The following is a 17,644-nucleotide window of genomic DNA, read 5'->3' as shown; positions in this document are numbered from 1 at the left end:
ACTTCTGTCTATCTCATGCTATCCTGAATGATTCCAACCTTTGGTATCTCCACTGCAAATGACTTTGAAAGGCTCATTAAAGAAATTGTAACAGCTGTAAGAACAGGAGATGACAGTCACTGCAAGAACTCTTATCAGTGTCTTCAGCCTGCTCTTAAATTCAATCCTTTATTCTGTAAAGCTTGCACTGAAATAAAATTTAAATTTGCAACTACATCTATCTGGAGGTAAGCCCAGTATTCCTAAAAGAATGGAGTACTTACTGCTGATCCTGCCCATAATGGGATAAAAGAGAAATCCAACACTGCTTGAAGTGGCTAGAGATCACAACAAAGAGGGAGCAACTGAACTGACTTCAGTGGATTTCACTCTTGGGCACTGTGGTTGAAATACAATTGTGTCTCAAGTTTAAAGGTATTTAAAACATCCATCAAGAGACAATGGTGTTTTGAGGGTTAGGAATTACCTGTGGTGTTCCCCTTGATAGTGATAGAGCAAAGAAGCCTTGGAGCAAGAAAGTGGAAAAAAAAAAGAAGAAATTAAAAAAAAAAATATTGTTTTCCTCAGGGTTCTCTTTGGGTTTTGTTTGCCACAGATCCCTCTCTGAGGATCCAAAATGTTGAAGGGGCAACGTGGGACTGCAGACAGAACCAAGGCTTCATGGGTTGAAGTTGCTAAGAGCAGTGACCCAGTATCAGAGGTGGGATCACTGCACTTGGCAACAGTAAGCGAGATTTAGAAGCAACAGCTCCTCACAGATGGACAATGGACTCTCTCAGATCTGGGCAAAACAGGGGAATGGGCCACATTACCAAGAAGCTTTCAGGCTGTATTGCTGATTTTAGTAAACAGGCCTAACAGTGTTTATGCTAAGTTGCCGTTTTAGCCATTTTATTTAAATTTCTTTTCTTTTAAACCCTTGGCCTCATTGGTCTTGAGCAGCAAAACTGATTATCCAGACTTATTATGTACCCAAGCAAAATCATTTTCTTTTCCTATAACCTGAGAGGCTTGAGCAGAAATTGATTACCTATTTTTAGAAAGGAGCTCTAGCTAAATCTGGCTGCTTCCCCTGCCAATCGCACCTATCAGGGGAATGTGAAGCAAGCCTATCTAAAGCAGGTACATGGCAGTTATGCTGCAGAGCAGTTTTTACCCCTTCTTAAATATGTTACCACAGAGGTGCTACCAACACCACCAATCAGCCCATCGACCAGTGGCAGGTCTGTCTTGGAGCTGGCTGGAACTTTGTTGGACATGGCGGTAGCTTCTAGCATCACACAGAAGCCACCCCTGTAGCCTCCCTGCTGTCAAAAACTTGCCTTGTAAACCAAATACACTTAGCAATCTTTCTGACTCATCTCCACCGTCTTAATGGGTTTCAGGCTGGGGACAGAGTAGCAATTGCCCATAGTGGAGGAAAACTTTTATGGTGCTGGTAGGATTAAATTTGTCTACATTGTTCTCAAACACAGGTTCTTGGGGGAAAAAAAAGCCTTTTCAAGAAATATGTAAGGACATTTTTGTGGGTTCTGAAGGTCCATGGAGACCTGAAGAGTCCCCAAACACACCCAGGTGCAATTCAGGAGAAGAGGTTGGTGCTTGACTTGGAACTGGGATTGACACCAGTTTTCCCAGGAGAAAACTCACGGCAAGAGTGGCCACTGGGGGGCTGGAGCTCCTGTGAGGCACAAGGTGACTCCCCAGCAGTGACAAGTGGCAGATGGGTCGAGTCGCTGGCTGATGGCAGTAACAGACTCTCTTTGGTGATGTACTCCAAGGGGCAGTGCTGAGGAGATGTGATACAGCTAAGAGCCTTTGGAGATTTCTGCTCTTCTGTTGTCATGTTTGTGTCTTTCCCACAAGCTGGTGGGGCCGATGGGACTTCTTTCTGATTGCTCAGGTGCTGCATTGTTTCTTTCTGATCTGGGAAGGGCTGTGGAGGACCTGCTCCTGGCTGTTCTTGCCCCTGTGGAGCCTGGGGACAGTCCTCCTTTGGGAGGGTCACATACTGAAGGGAAGCTGATTTCTCATGGACTCCCGATAGGTTCACTTGCAGAGTCAGATGCATGTCAGGCTGGGAAGACATCATTGAGTTGTACAAGTATGGACCATTGAAAGAAAAACAAGTCTGGGAAGCAATACTTGCATGAGCAGCACTCTTGTGCGGTAGCCTGGCAAACTGGCAGGACGGACCAGCAGTCTGATTCAATGGCCAGGTGAGAGTGGACAATGAAAGTGAGGTTTTATGTGGCACTCCAGAATTCTGACAGGAGTTTTGTGGAGCCAGTGTAGCATGGGAAGCCTGCAGCGTCTTTGCCTCAGCTCCATGGAACTCTGCTGGGCTCTTAGTCATCCTGTTCAAGTGAAAAAACACAGGACTTTTAGCTGCTATTGACAGCTTTCTATTTGACAGCTCTCTAAGGTGATAACTGCATGTGAACAAGAGGTGCTCTAAGTGGGTACACTATCTTCCAGGAAACTAAAAGGAACCTTTGGCCACGTCTCTTGTACGTTCCTTAGAAAATGCAAGCCTCAGTCTTTTCTGTGCCACAGCAAGAGATCAACTGTCTAGTGCCAACTTTTCTCAGTGCCAAGATATACAAGCACAAATCAGCTTTGGGGAAAACAGGGCTAGGGACCACTCTTTGGCCCTCTGGTAAAATGGCATAGACTGGCTGTGTCCACACTGCATGACCATGGCATCTTCTGGGCCTCCTGCAGTGTCTCTGCAGTCTAAAACACAGCTAAGGTTTTGTGTCTGTTTTTTTCAGTTCAAAGTGCACGACATAATGTGACTGCTGTGTTACAGCTGTATTCGTAGTGTGAAACAGGATGTGTGTTGCCTGGCCTGGGTGCGCAGCCTGCTAGAACACTGTTGAAGGACACTGGACAAAGCCTAACCTGGTACAGTCATGTCCATTTTGCCCACTGGCAATGGTTGCTACCCTGTGCTATCTCCCAGACTGTACCAGGGTGTCATCTTGAAGAGCACTAGTTGGCACAAGCCAAACCATGGCAGGGAGAGTGCTGACAGCAAAGCAGGGCAAGCAGTTACAAGGCAGTGCTTGATACTACATCTTGGCCCTGATTTATTTAGCAGTTCAGACTCAGGCAATATGACTGCTAGCATCAGCATTTATGCAGCTCTCAAGCTTTCAGTAATACTTCGCAGTTACTTCTTCAAAATAAAGGGCCCCTGTCTCTTACAAGCGCTGAATGTGAAGCTGGACAAGGGGAGAAGACAGAGATTTCAAAGAAGTAACAAACATCATCCATTTTTCCTTCACATGACTTACAAAAGTATATTTTAAAAAGACCTGACCCTCTCTCCTAAAAGGCCGACAATTATAACAAAACCCAAGAGTCAATTTAATTTGTGTCAACCTCCCTGGCTGCTCTGCAACCCAGGATAGTTTCCTGAACAGAGCACTGTGGTCACCTCCCTGCTCTGTCTTTGAAGACTTGACACAAATTTGAGGCTGTATGGACAATTTGGAGCTATTTCTGATCAGCTGCACACTGACCAAGACCGCTGCAGCTCTTCTTTGTTCACATTCCACTTTCAAGTTCAGACTTTGCTTCAAGGAGCAGAAAGTAAGTCGGTTCTAGAGGATGACGAGGTAAGGGAATATGTGTATTTTCATGAGAGGGAAGTTGTGGTCGGGTGGGCTGGTAGGAATTCAACCAACAAGATTTCCACCCTGTTAAGTGGTTATTCAAACCTACTTCCAAAGGAAACACAGAGGGAGAAAGGAAGTAGGTTTTATCCTTGGACTTCCAGCCAAGAAAGTCAAGGCATGCAGCCACAGCAATTACAGTTTCCATAGGTGCTTGGAAGGTGTACACAGACTTAGGAGATATACAGGCGAAAATGCTTAGTCCTCCCCATGTAAACGGTGATATCCATGCGCAACCTGCTCTTACCCCATGGTTAATAAGGACTCTTTCAAGAAAGGAAGAAGGAATGAGCTGCTTACGTACCCGTCCAGCACTTGAAGGCAGTTAATCTGCTCCAGCTCCTCAGAAGTGTTCTGTCCATGGAAGCCCACCTGGCTGGCTGGACATTGGCTGACAGCTTCCTGAAGAGAGAAAATGAAGATTGTAAGACTTCTAAGAAAAGAAACTTCATGTTAAGGTCAGGAAGAGCTGGGAGCCATGGGCACAAGAATGCTAGTAGCACATTTGTGATAGTGCAAGAATGAGATTCCAGGCATTTGCATTTACCGGTTTATCAGCCTGTGTTTTAGAAGTAATCTTTTCTAAATAACTTTGGTCCCAACAACCTTGATGTTCTCATTTTTAGGGCCGTGCTGTTTCCTCACCTAAACACAGCAGTAACATTGCTACAGGCAATCTTTAATAGCTTGATGCAGGTTTAAAAAACTGCCAGTATGAGTGTATTCCTGGCACCTTCATACCACTTTGATTTGTTGTAACATCTATCAGCTTTCCCCTCCTTCGTCCTCACTCCAATCTGCAGATCTCTTCACATTTCATCTTTCATTTTCCAGTCAGAAGAAGCTGAGCTTGGTTTCTCTTCAATCTTCCAGTCACAATGGATGGTAATGTGGAAGCAATCCCACGGCTGTGGCTACAAAGTAATGTCCTGTCCTCCAGAAGACTGTCCCTTCACTTCCACATTGCCTATCCCTGACCTATCTTTATGCAGCGTAGGAGTCAGGGGCTACTGCAGTTCCCATCACAAGAAACTTCAAATCTGCTGTTTTGTGGAATGCCTGCTCTGATTCAGCAGCATATGAGGACACTCTGGGCAACATTGCAGCTGTAGAGCTAAAAGGACTGTCCTGTGCTGTGCTCTGAGCAGAGAAACAAAATTGCTGGGATGTTTACAAAGTTTAGGATAAGGGAATTTGCTACAGGGATGAAAACACTCAAAACCACATGACTAAGAACAGAGAGTGGATGGAGAGCTGGGTATCAGATAGGTAACAAAGCTACTGTGATGCTTTTTAGAGTGGTGGGTAGCCTTGTAATAGTGTTGATTATTGTGCGTGGACAGAAAAAGAAACTTATGACATCTGTCGACAGCCAAATTGATCAGAACAAACAAATGATATGCAAGGGGGATTTATCAGAGCCTGCAAAACATGAAGATACACATCATGTAGAGCAGCCTGGTGTGCCACACTTCCCCTGTATCAGCTGCTGACCGGATGCATGCCTGAGAGACGTTGCTTGCTGACTGAATGAGGGGCCAAGAAATACCAGGTGCCAAATGAACAGTTAGCTGAGGACCATGACAGCCCATCATGCTTAGCACCTTCAAGAGCAATGCTAAGATCAGGCACTCCACTTAAGGTGAAAATATAAATCGGGGCAAAAGGACTTGCAAGGTAAAGGGTGAGGCTGACAGAGGAGAGAGGGGTGAAAAGCTAAAAATGTTGCAATTGGATAAATAACTTCTAAGTTAATCTTTGTAAAGACCACTCTTCCCTGGAGTTGTGCATCACTGGCTTGCACTGCAGGGAGCCAGAGATGAGGTGGAAGTCATTTAGCTTAAGTAGAAGATAAAACGTAGTGGCAAAAATAGCATGAGCTCTCTCTCTGTAGAATGGAGATTAGCAGCATTGCCTTGAGGAGATAGAGACGTTACAGATGTGAGATCAAATACAAATCAAATGGTTCCAGGGGAGAATTGCAGAGAGATAAGGCTGTGGAATTACAATAGTGAGAAAATGAAACATGAAAGAGCTCCAGGAAGGAACCTAGCCACTCTTTTCATAAAACTCCAAGTATGGTCCATGCAGTGCCTCGTGTTGATAAGCACATACTGGATAATAATTGGTTTGGATCACAAGATCTGCATGGCCCTTGCAGATGAAATCAGGAAACGGGTGAGGGAGAGGGCTGGAGGAAAGAATAAGCCACTTACATTTTAAAATGCCTTTAAAGATACGACTGTGTAAACTATAAATTTCCTTTTCTTTGCCCTCTCCTCTCTTGCATAGAAGAAAATGTCCATATCCAGGAACTATAACATGTAGTAGGGAATATATATCTTACAGTATAAAGTCAACCTCCAGAAATTGCAGAAGAGTATACATGGAGGTAAACATGCAAAGACTACAGAAGGTAGCACTGAAGAGAGTCAGCCAACATCCTGACCAGTAACAGAGAAAGGTCAAGAGCATTTAGGGGCATTGGGTTTCATGTATGGGGAGTCTGAGAGGCATTCTGGAGAAAAGGGGTGACAAAGCTGACCAGATGTGTCAGGCAAAAGTTGCTTCTATTTTTCAACTCTTAGGTCCTGTATACTAAAGTAGGAAAACAGGCAGAAGACCAAAGTCTGTAGCGAAGGGTTTAATGAGGCTCAGCCAGGGTCCATAATCCTCCTAGAGAGGACAGCAGTCTGTCCAGTGGTAGTCCAGACCCTGAGCTGGCAGCTCCTCCTCAACCAGACATCCCAATACACTCCCCCCTTCTTTCTATTCAGCCTGGAGAACTCCATGTTGTACATCTGCAAGAGCACCCTGCAAGATACCGTGTCCTGTTACCTCCAGGTAGCTCTGGATCAGGAGACTCTTGCTGGGGTTCGGAATCTTTTCCTCCCACATTTGCTTCTTCCTGCAACAACAACAACAACACAGAGTTTTCAAGATTTGCTTCTCATCGTGGCTGCAACCAGACAAGACTGCACCCCGTACGCTGCACTGCTCTGCACAGCGAGGCACCACCAAGGCCCTGGCACACCACCACCCGACCCTCACCCTGGCACAGACATGCACAAGGCTGCCCATGGCACACTAAGGCTCATCTCCACAGAGACCAACCTCTCATGGGGACAAGAAGTGCCTTGGCATTTATGCCATACACATGGCCAAAACCCTGCTAACTCTCCTACTCACAATGCAAACCTACCTGAGGAAATACCTGTAGCTGCAATAAGCAATGATTAGCAAAGTGATGATGAGAACTGGGAGCATCACTGGGAGAACCACTGGTGACAGAACTGAAACAGAGGAAAGAGAAATGGGAATCCACCTGCAGAGCGGCTGCTTCTCGCAACGTGTTTTTCACTCTGGTCACATGCAAGCAGATCGAGGCAACGTAGGTGGTAAGTCAAGGGACAGGATCATGAGGCCTTCATACTGTTGGGATATCGACCGAGGTGGAAGAGACCAACCGTGGCCTGAACAGCTTCCTGATTGAAGGAGTTAATAGTTTCCTGTACTGCTTTTTTTTTTTTTTTTTTTTTACTGGCAACAAAGAAATTGTGCTAATAAAAAGATGGTTAGGTACCTCACTCCACCATGAATAACACACATCTTTAGGCATCTGTGGTCTGCCTTAGTCTGTACAGTCCTGAAGAGATAGTGGTCTCAGCAATTTTCTAAGAAAGAGCTTCCTCTGCTAATGGCCATAGCTGATCATCAACAAGATTCCAAGTTCTTCCTGTGTACACTCATCAGAATTACCTAAGCCACTGTCTTACCACTACAAGCTTCCTCAGGACAAATCATGCGAGATCACATTACTTTGGACACAAAAGTCCAGAGAGAGCAAAAACATGTAAAAGCTTGATCTCCAGTGGACTCTGCTGTGCATTTTATGCCACCCTATAGTCACTGTGCAAATTTAAAGTCTGATGGATTATATTGCGTCTTCTTGCAGTCTCAGGCTCTTCGGTCACTGAGAGCACAATGCACTACTGGCATTAGGAAACAAGGATGATCTTTGGGGCAGGATCTTTGCTTGGTTCTTCATGTGGAAACCATTATGATTGGTTGCACTCACCTTGTGAAGGGACATAGGAAAGAAGCTTAAAGTCATTCCTGCTCAGCTCCCTCATTAGCATTGCTGCTGTACTGCAAGGATGCAGACAGGACAGCTACATTGTGAAGTGACCTCAGCTAGCTCATGGCTGGACATAACTCCAACCCCAGCTGAGAAAATGTATTTTTCTATAGAGGCACTTGAGCCATTAACAGTCCACAAAACCATGCAGAAGTAGCCTATATGAGAAGTACCATTTTCAGTCTTCCAGGTGAACTCCTCACTCCATTGACTCCAAGGTCCCTCATAATCCAGAGGCGTATTCACCCTTGCACGCATTTTCCCCCTATATTCTGTAGATGATGCCAGCATCTGCGGGGCGAAGATGAAAGGAGGTTCATCGTTGCTGATATTTAACTTCTGGACAGTCTGGGGAGAAGACAGAAGCACAAATGACAGAGATGAGAGGAACCGTCTTACCCATTTGACCAACAAAGAGAAATCCAGGACTCCTGCACTTTCTAAGGCTCACCTTTTCATATGGGTCGTTTTGCCAGTACTCGACTTCATATCTCTGTTTTATGAAGCCATATCCCAAAGTGTGTTTTATCCACCTCAGTTCATACTCTTGGTTCTCTGTCACTGTTACTGACACATTGGCAGGTGGCAGCACCTTAACTGGAACACACAGAATGTCTCAAGATGTTCATCAACATACTGGTTCAGCACTTCCTTTCATCACTGTGACTATTAATAGTTTGCAGAGACTGAGAACAATGTTGTTTTATGCAAAGTAAGAAGCCTCAGCTTTTTAACACTTATTAAAACCCCACATCTTCATTTTCTTGTCAAAAACAATAAAGCAGCAGAGACATGAAGTAACAGAAAATCCATACTCAGATACATGCAGGCAGAGATGATCCACCTGGCACACCTCAGCAGACGAGTCCTAACTCATCCAGTGCTCCGGCAGCCACTGCACAACCCCACAATGCTCCACTGGCTTCTTGAGAAACCACATAGTGACACACTCCCCACAATCCCTGTCACCACAGCTCCCTGTCACCTGCGGCACCCATGAAGGTCAATCAGAGGAGTCATCAGAGTGACAATCACCAGGAAGCTCTGGGTCACAACCTGAATTTCTGCACAGCAGCATCCACTGCTGCCACCTTTCTCAGAGTAACAAATGCCACTGAGGAACTCCACACCTATAAACCACTTCTCTTAGGCTTCTGACCTGACACAATGTCCTGTTACTTTCTGCATACATCCAGCTCTCTTCCTCTTCCCACCCACTTTTCCTCAGCACCACTGCCCTCTGCCACATTTGTGCAGTCAGGCATCTCTCCAAGAAACAACCAGGAGAAACAAGACAACAGAGGAACTCACTGTTTTTACGGGCATTAATCAGCTTTCCTTCTTTCTTGGCCTGGACAGACACACGGTACTGGCTCTGACTGCTGGAGTTGCTGACAGGGATCTCACAGCTCTGGACCACATATGGGACATGAGGCAAAGACTTCTCCTGCACAGGAGAACACTCCTCTTCTCTGAGGGAAGAAAAAGAGGTTGAGTTGAAGTCAGAGGGAATGAAACCAAGCATGGGAGAGCCACAGGCATGCTGCCGTGGACAGGGAACGTACGCTGATGCTGGCGTGGCCCTAAAGAACAAGCCAAAGATGACGGAGGTGATGATCGCTTTCTTCACTTCCCAGCTGCACGTCAGACGATCTGCACCATTGAAGAGGCAGCGAAGGTTCCTGGGCTGAAGGCCACCTTCAGAGAAGATGAGGGTTAGCTAAGTCACAGGAAAGGTCTGACTTCCCAGCCAGAGCTTCCACCCCTGCACATCCCCGCTCCGTCCCACGCTACCTTCAGGGGTCTCCCACGACACCTCCGTGCTCCACTCACTGAACTGCCCAGAGAAGCCACTGGATCGCCCCGGTCTGGCTCGCACACGGGCAACGTAGCTGCTCCCTGGGACAAGGTCCTTGCAGCTGAGGTGGCAACGTGTGGTGTTGGAGAGCAAAAGCGAGGCAGCTTTCTGTTGTTGGGGGAAAGGAGGGAGAGTGGGATGGAGGAAATTGGGATTTAGGGATATGCACAGTTAAAAAATTTTTTTAAAAAAAGTTCCTCCTTTTGTAGGAGGAAGCAGCTTCAAATGTATTTTGCTGTTTTCCCACATGAACCCACAGGCTCCTGTTTGAATTTGCTTTAATTCCATTTAGGAGGGATTCAGGGCAAAATCAATTCCAACTCAAAACCAAGTGCAGGGCTTTTTTTTTTCAGTAAAGGAGAGATCTTTGCATTTAATCCAGGACAGATGGTATTTCACTGGGCAAGTCACTTGCAAACAGCAGGAGAGCCCCTTCCTCCCGACCTGAAACAACATGTGTTGCATCTCCTCACAGTGCCTGAGAATGGGAAGGTCATTCATTTGCACAGCTTGTTCCACAGGCTTTCAGCTGGCCACAAGGGTGCAGCCCAAAGCAGGACAGCCCAGCTCCTCCGTTCTTACCTCCCAGGACTCCCAGTCCCGCTTGTAAGTGACTTCATACTCCAGGGCATTGCCCAGCCCTTGGCTTCCATCAGCTGCTTTCCAGGTCAGCAAGAAGTCTCCTGATATCATCAAGCTGACTGAGAGGTTTTGAGGTGGGAGGGTCTGAACTGGAAGGTGAGGGTACAACCCATGAGAGGAGGTAGTGAGGACAGGGACATGAAAAGGACAAGAAAATGCCTTGCTGATGTTCTCTGAATGACAGAATCTGGATGTTTAACAGTTTCCCTGGATTGCTACAAATAGTCCATGATTCTTGTTCACCGTAAAGTACGAAGCCTACAAGACCTGGGAAATGTATTCTTTATCAGAAGAGGAAGGTTGAGAGAGTGGTGCCATTTTGCAGTTTTATAGTAACTTTATGAAATAGTATATCACAGTGCATGTAGAGCATGGTGCCGAAACAGAAGGCTTTTTTGATATCTTCCCCCAGTCCCAATCAAGACACTGGTCAGCTGGCAGGACTACTCCCATTTTTTCCATTGTAGTCATTGAAGACAGACTATTTTGCATATCCCAAATAAATTTGAAGGTGGTAGTGTGGCCTTGTAGCCATTTAACTTCAATTTTTCTTACATTTCAGGTTAAGGGCTGAACTAAGGGGTTTTTTTAGGAATAGATATTCAATACGTTACTCTGAAAAACTCTTAAATATTCAAGAATAGAGACAAGACTTAGCGCTTTATCTTTACCATTCTGAAACAAGTAGATATTTAGCTCTGCCTGCAGTGTCAGGTCAAATTCAAAGTTGTAGTTTTCTTCATCACATGCATGGATGTGACACACCCAATGCATTGTGAAGTTCTGGCAATCAGCATGGTTTTCACCTTTGTGGGACCTGCAGGTCATTTCTTTGTTCCTAGTTATATAGAAAGAAAAAAGAAAAAAGAAAATAAGAAAACAGAAAAAAAAGAAAAGAGAAAAAAGAAAAGAGAAAAAAGAAAAGAGAAAAAAGAAAAGAGAAAAGAGAAAAAAAGAAATAAAAAGCATGACTGTCTGAATAGGATGGTGCTAAGTGGCACAAAGTGTGGTGTTTGAAACCTTCCCCACGTGCTATTTTATTCTGTTTCTAAATCAATGTCTATCACTGCATTATGATGGCAGACTCCTGTAGTTCATTAAGTGACATAAATAGATTCTCTAATATCAAGCACATCTGCTTTATTCTCTCTTCCTTTCTTCAAGGGAGATGCACTCACAATAACTGTTTTGGGTTGGTGGGTGTCTATGCCCTGAGCACAAGGTCTTTCACCACCCTCCCAACAAGGGGTTTGGCTACCCATGCTCAAGGCTGTCTAAGCTGCAATTAGCCTGAGTGCCTCCCCACCTTCACTCAGAATCTACTTTCGATTTCAGGCCCATGTGTTTGGTCCTTGCCTGGGCTGTGAGGCAGCAGTGTCTGTGCATGGTGATATACATTGCTGCTTGTGACTGGTGGAATTGACTTCATAGCTTCACCTGAAGCTTGGATGCTGGATAGGGACCTCCTTGGGGATTTGGACTGATGGCTGATCCTAGTTACTCTCACTATTCCGCTTTTCTTGTTACTGTGGGATTATGCTATTATCAATGATGTCAATGCCTCGCTGTCACTGCCAGCTCATAGTTCACCTTCCCTTAGCCAGCAAAGCTTGTTGTTTCCATAATAGTAGGGCTGTCAGTTGACATGTGTACATATGTATGTTATGCTACACTAGACACTAGAGAAGTTAAAAAAGGTAAGCCATAGAAAAGCAGCTAGGAGTTGGGACAGAAGTTTTGTGAGGACTGGGGGACTGCAGTCCTCCTACCAAAAAAAAAAAAATTCCATGCAGACTGTGGAGTCCTTTGTGCCACAGGAACACTTCTGTATTTTGTAGAATTCAGTCCACAGCAATACTATAGAGACTGTAAAGAGCACCTTTTCCATTGATTTCAACAGCTGTCAGGTGAAATAGTGAATGAATCCTAGAGCTCTTTCTCAAAAATAAAACCAAAATAACTTCTTCCTATTGTTACGCCATGTTTTTTTCCCACCCTCCAATCTCTCTGCTGTTTACCCCTTCACCTCCTGCTTCTACTATTATTCTTTTTCTCTTTCCCCTCTCTTCTTTCTTCTCTGTCTCTTCTTCTCCCTCATACTCTCCGGTTTGACTGTTCTCTATTTTTTCTTAAAAGGAAGCAGAAGGAGCAACAAGATAATGCAAGACATAGCCTAGTATCTCTGAGAGGAAACCAAATAAGTCAAAAAAACCTGTACAACTTCTGTTTTTCTCACAGTTTCTTTCACAGAGATTATTTCAACATAGCTATGCTCTTGCTGGCATAAGGAAGAAGCAGCCTTCTTTGCCATTCTGATTAGTTATTATCACCACTGTATCTAGTGTGAGACATCCTTCTCCACTCAGGCACAATAATTAACATGGCTTGGTATATTTTGTGCATGTGCTCTCATAGCAAAAGCAGGGGAGACTGATTGAAAAGATAATGAAAAAACTTGATTAGTATTAATATTCTCTTCTTCCTGTTCTTCTTCATCCTGTACAGATTCAACTTTCTCCCAAGCCTGGACATAACACTGGTGTCTGCAAGCTGGGTACTGTTCTGACTGCAAGCCCAGCCCACTGTCCTTTTGCCCAGCTCCATCTCTTAGGTTCAGCAGCCAAGCCCCTGTAGACCCTTTACAGAACACCAGCCAGGCACTTACTTTTCACAGCTGTGGTTCAGAGTCACATTCAGGAGTTGATGAGCCTCCGAACACTCCATCCATGTGCAAGTTGTAAGAGATATGTAGTCATTATAACACTGTAGGGTATGCATTGGGATGCTCTCTGAAAAAAAGGAAACAATCAGAAGAAAGATGGGGCTAAAGTAGGTAGTGAGAAATGGTAAAATGAACACAAGGTCTGCTACCGTGCTGGGGAAGGCAGAGACAACAAAGCGAGGAGCTAGGTGCTGAGACCTCCTGGGAATATCCCCTATGTTGTTCAGCTCATACTGCATGGATTTCACAAAAAAAATTTGGTCCTTCATGGGAAAGCCTGAAGGCAAGAAGTCTCCAACAGCAGCTGCTGCTCTTAGAGTAGGCTGGACTGTCATTAAGTTGCCATTTATTAGAATTTTACTGTGAGTCTTAGGACAGAGAAATACTCATCTTTTTTACTTTGTTTGTTTGTAAATCAGAATGGTCATGCAAGAAAATTAAGATTCTGGTCTACAACCTGTGAAGAAAAGCTGGAATTGTTTTGTAACAGGTAAAATTAATTTTCAAGAAATATTCTAATTCAAAAGACAAGTCCAAAGGGTTAAGTTTAGTGTTTTTAAGCCTCATTGGACTTGATGTCTTTGAAGAAAAAGGGCCTCATTACACTGGCTAAAACCTCAAACTCATCTTCCCCTTTCTGTTCCCCGCACCTGGACAGGAATCACAGCCATTCTGACGCAGTGAACTATGATCTAAGACTTCAGATTGAATGTCTTTTTCTCTTCCTGAACTGCAGAGGCCTGATGCTCCATGAAATTCCAATGCAGATGGAAAGCTGGTCAAGCAAGTGTGAGTAAAACACAGAGAGCCTAAAAGAGCAGCTCTCCCTGAAAAGAAGCCTGTTGTCTCCTATGAATGATGTTTTGACATTCCCAATAGGAGGAAATGAGAGTACCAAGACCAACTGGGCAATCCTGAATGGGGATTTATTTAGCTGACTACTCACACCAGCATTGGTGTCTCAGTATCAACATAATTTTGAGTCCTGGTAAACCTCTGCATAGTTTTGTAATAAACAAGGGTCCAAGTTGAATGGGAGGATGCCCAGGACCAAAGTAGTATAGTGTTGACCTTTGTACTCCTTAACAACAAAGAGTATCTGGGACACATTTAGAAAAACAACTTCTAAAAACATGTTTATAGATTTAAAAAATCCAAACAAACGCTCTCACCAATTCGCTGCTCTTCTAGCAGCCAAGGTGTATCTCAGTAGAAAGGCAGTAAGTGCAGGATATGAGTGAGTGATTTATTGTTTAAGGCAAAAAAAAAAAAAAACCAGATGCCTCATTAAGCAGGACATTCAGTTTTGCCTTTGTGGGTTGTTGTCATGGTGGTGAATATATTCATGTGCCCACCGAATAAGCCCACTCACCTTAGCAAGAGTTATGCCTCTAAGACGTCAAATGCAAAAGTGAGAGACACCCACTCTGATTAGGTCCAATGACATTTAAGTCACAGAAAGGAGAAAGCTTCCTGGCAAGAAAAACGGGTTTTAAAAATCCAGCAGCTGAAAAATTTGTGTCCCTCTATCAGCAACAAGCACACCTGACAGGTGGATTTGCAGAGAATCTTTTCCTTTTTCTTTTGTGAAAAGCTCTGTGCAAGGAGGAGCTGTGTCTGTGTTGAGGAAAGGTCATTGTTAACCTGGGAAAATGAATGTGCCTTTCCCTGAGAATTCAAACTTCAATAACAGGCACTGGAGTTGTCCCTTCTATGATGGAAACTACTGACCGAGGGTCAGCTTGGTTGAGAGCTCTTTTTTTTCAGAAACAGCAGACAAGAGATGACGAGGAATGATTCTGCATTCCCAGCAGGCCTAGGGCAGCTGATGCCTAATCATGCAAGAAACAACAGTGCCCAAGCCAAGTCACTTTCAGGTCCAAAAAGTGAAATATGCTGCAAAGACAAGGTTGTTTTAGTCATCATAGGATGACACGGAGTTCATGACATTCAGTACTGTGAATCACATTAGGCAAGGGAGCATAATCCTCCCAAGTAGCAGAGATGTGTCTGTCTCTGGAAAGACAGGTGTGCAATGGGTATATTTTTCAGCACCTTTTACTTCAATACCTTTTATTCAATACCTCAGAGCCTCCAACACATAAGTAATGACTAAATTCCTCACTCACACAGGTGAGGAATAAACCAGAACAATATCTAACAATGGGACAGGTGAAGTCGCTGCTCATACTGGTAATAGTCAGGCATACTCAGATGTGAAACTTAATGGCTAGTCAATTTAAGTAAAAATACTAACAGACTTTGAACATTGTCTAGCCCATGAAGTTTGAGGTCTTGCTAAAATACCATTCGCAAGTCTCCCATTGACATACATCTGGAGTGTTTTGTATAACCCTGGTAACTACCTGCATGTACACTCACCAAATCCCCTGCTATTTCTGTCACCAAGATGAAAGTAGAAAATAAAGGGAGGATGGATAAATATCAGGCTAAAAGAAAAGGAACAATAGTAGAAAAGAAAGGAGGATAAAATAGAGGCAAAGAGTCAGAAACTCACCTCGAGTAGTTACAACCCCCAAAACCAAGCATGGAGCCAGAAGAAGACTGATGAGCTCTCTCATCTTTCCACATTTGCCCACAAGTATCACCTTATGTCAGACAACAAGTTCCTGCATCACTGGCTGTTTTTCCTCAAATGTATGTGGAACACACACAACAGCCACCGTTCTTCCTTCTTTGGCACCAGTTGTACCTGAAAGCAAAACTCATGTGGTTATTTTGGAGAGTCTTGGGCCTTCTGTTGGCCCCAAACCACCTCTTCCATCAACACCGACATGATCTCTCAGAGTAGCTTCATATGAACACAATTTATTAATTGGGAAAGATTTCTGCCTCTTCCCCAGGGGACAAGGACACAGCGTGCTGTTTGGAACTAATGATAGGATTTTCCACCTCCTTCCTTCACCTCGAGAGTAAGAAATAACCCCTAAGTTATGAGAAGGAATTAATTATCCATGTTGATTTACCCATCTGATCCAAACAAAGCACATCCTGCTGTTCCATTGAATCATGAACCTGTCCAAAAATAAACACCTCCTTGACTCTCTTACCACTCCTACTCACAAAAATGTACTTCTGGCAAATTGAGAGATCCAGTCCTTCTATTTCTTCACTTTACAACCTGTTTCATGGGGCTTTTAAGTCCTTGTTTGTTTGAGGAGAGAGGGCTCCTTGCCAATTCCTTCCCCACGGTAACAACCTTACCTGAATGCTGAGTAGTCTTCAAGGCCAGTGCTTCACAGCAAGTGGTTGAGTTTCTCATTTGTCACTCACATAGAGTCGATGCAAATGCAGCTGCCAGGGGACACCCACAGCCCCACCCATTCCAATGAGCTGGTGCTTTATTTCCCTTTCAGTTGTGTGGTTGTAGTCTTCAGCACCAGAGACATGTTTGACTTGGTCTCTCTGCCCTTCCTCTTTATAGCAACTAGGTTCCTAACCAGATGTCATACAATTACGGGGAAAAGGGAAGTACTTTCCACTGTTACATTTTGCTTAAACGATTTCCAAGAAATGTGACTAACTTTTCCTCAAATAAGATGCAGTGATCTCTTAATAGAGGCTGAGCTTTGCTTGTGCTCTTTTCTGTTGATCTGCACTCAAACCCTGTCTTTTCAACCATCATTCTCCTTGTGTGCAATGTTTTCTGAAAGGAAAGTTAATTGCCATACAGTTAAATGGTCAATAAATAAAACATTCATTTATATTGTGAATGTTGTCTTAAAGACACATTGTTGTTGCTAAGCCTGACCTGTATGAAACAGTCTCCATCCAAATAGTAGCACTAGAAGTGTGGATTCAGCTTTAACTCAACCCACACTGTTAAGGGATTAACATTCAATCCACACTCTGATTACATATTTTAATTTAAGTCATAATATCACTCTGCATCAGTAAAAGTGAGGAAAATACATTCAAATTGAGACAGTGTAATTTAACATATATTTAGATCTTATTTTTCATTTCAGGAAAAAAAGGTGGCGTCTAAAGAAGTGAGAGGTGGGGACGTTTCTTACTGCTTTCTCTAACATAGACTGCAGTCTCTGTGAAGAGACTACTATAGTTTTAGGCAGTACCTATATCAATTGAAGGTACTACCGTTCAGGCAACGTTGGATTATGTCCTCTGCAGCATACACAATTTCTCATGGATCAGTGGCTTCTGGGAGTGCATTAGAAACATTTTTAAAACCTAAAAGAAAAGCAGAGTAAGCCAAAAAGAGAAAGATGTAACGAAAACTGCTTGGCAATAATTTTCAGGATATGCTGTAAAAGTGAATGTTGCATACAATGCATGGACATGAGCTTGAGAATGAAGACTTTCTGTCTTCACAGACCCCAAAGGGCACACATGCTCTCTCTTTCTGTTCATGCTTCTTTCACAGAAAAAAACCAAACAAAACAACAACAACAACAAGACGTGTAAGCTTATCCCTTCAGTTTCTTCTTAACAGCAGAAGAATTATTCCACTTACATGCAGAGACCTCAGTGGTAAAAAATTAGAATTGTTAGTGAATACCCATGTACCATGTCTCTTGAAACTTCAGTCATTCATAAGTAATTGCTTTTTCTTCTTTTCATGT

General features: G+C 43.8%; 1 protein-coding gene across 1 annotated transcript; it reads right to left on the bottom strand.

Annotated features, from left to right (window-relative positions):
- Positions 1-1,582: 1,582 nt before the first annotated feature.
- On the bottom strand, positions 1,583-15,622 carry LOC136001490 (cytokine receptor common subunit beta-like). The gene is made up of 12 exons (XM_065655853.1): positions 15,559-15,622; positions 12,984-13,107; positions 10,990-11,156; positions 10,259-10,407; positions 9,613-9,784; positions 9,130-9,516; positions 8,270-8,415; positions 7,992-8,166; positions 6,883-6,973; positions 6,519-6,588; positions 3,985-4,082; positions 1,583-2,357 (listed from the first exon to the last, which is right to left on the bottom strand). Exons 1-12 carry the CDS (start codon positions 15,620-15,622, stop codon positions 1,583-1,585), a joined length of 2,418 nt encoding a protein of 805 aa, XP_065511925.1.
- Between the last annotated feature and the right edge of the window lie 2,022 nt (positions 15,623-17,644).

This window comes from Caloenas nicobarica, chromosome 1 (assembly GCF_036013445.1).
Source record: "Caloenas nicobarica isolate bCalNic1 chromosome 1, bCalNic1.hap1, whole genome shotgun sequence".
In the NCBI taxonomy this organism is placed as follows: domain Eukaryota; kingdom Metazoa; phylum Chordata; class Aves; order Columbiformes; family Columbidae; genus Caloenas; species Caloenas nicobarica.
This window is presented reverse-complemented; position numbering and strand designations above follow the sequence as displayed.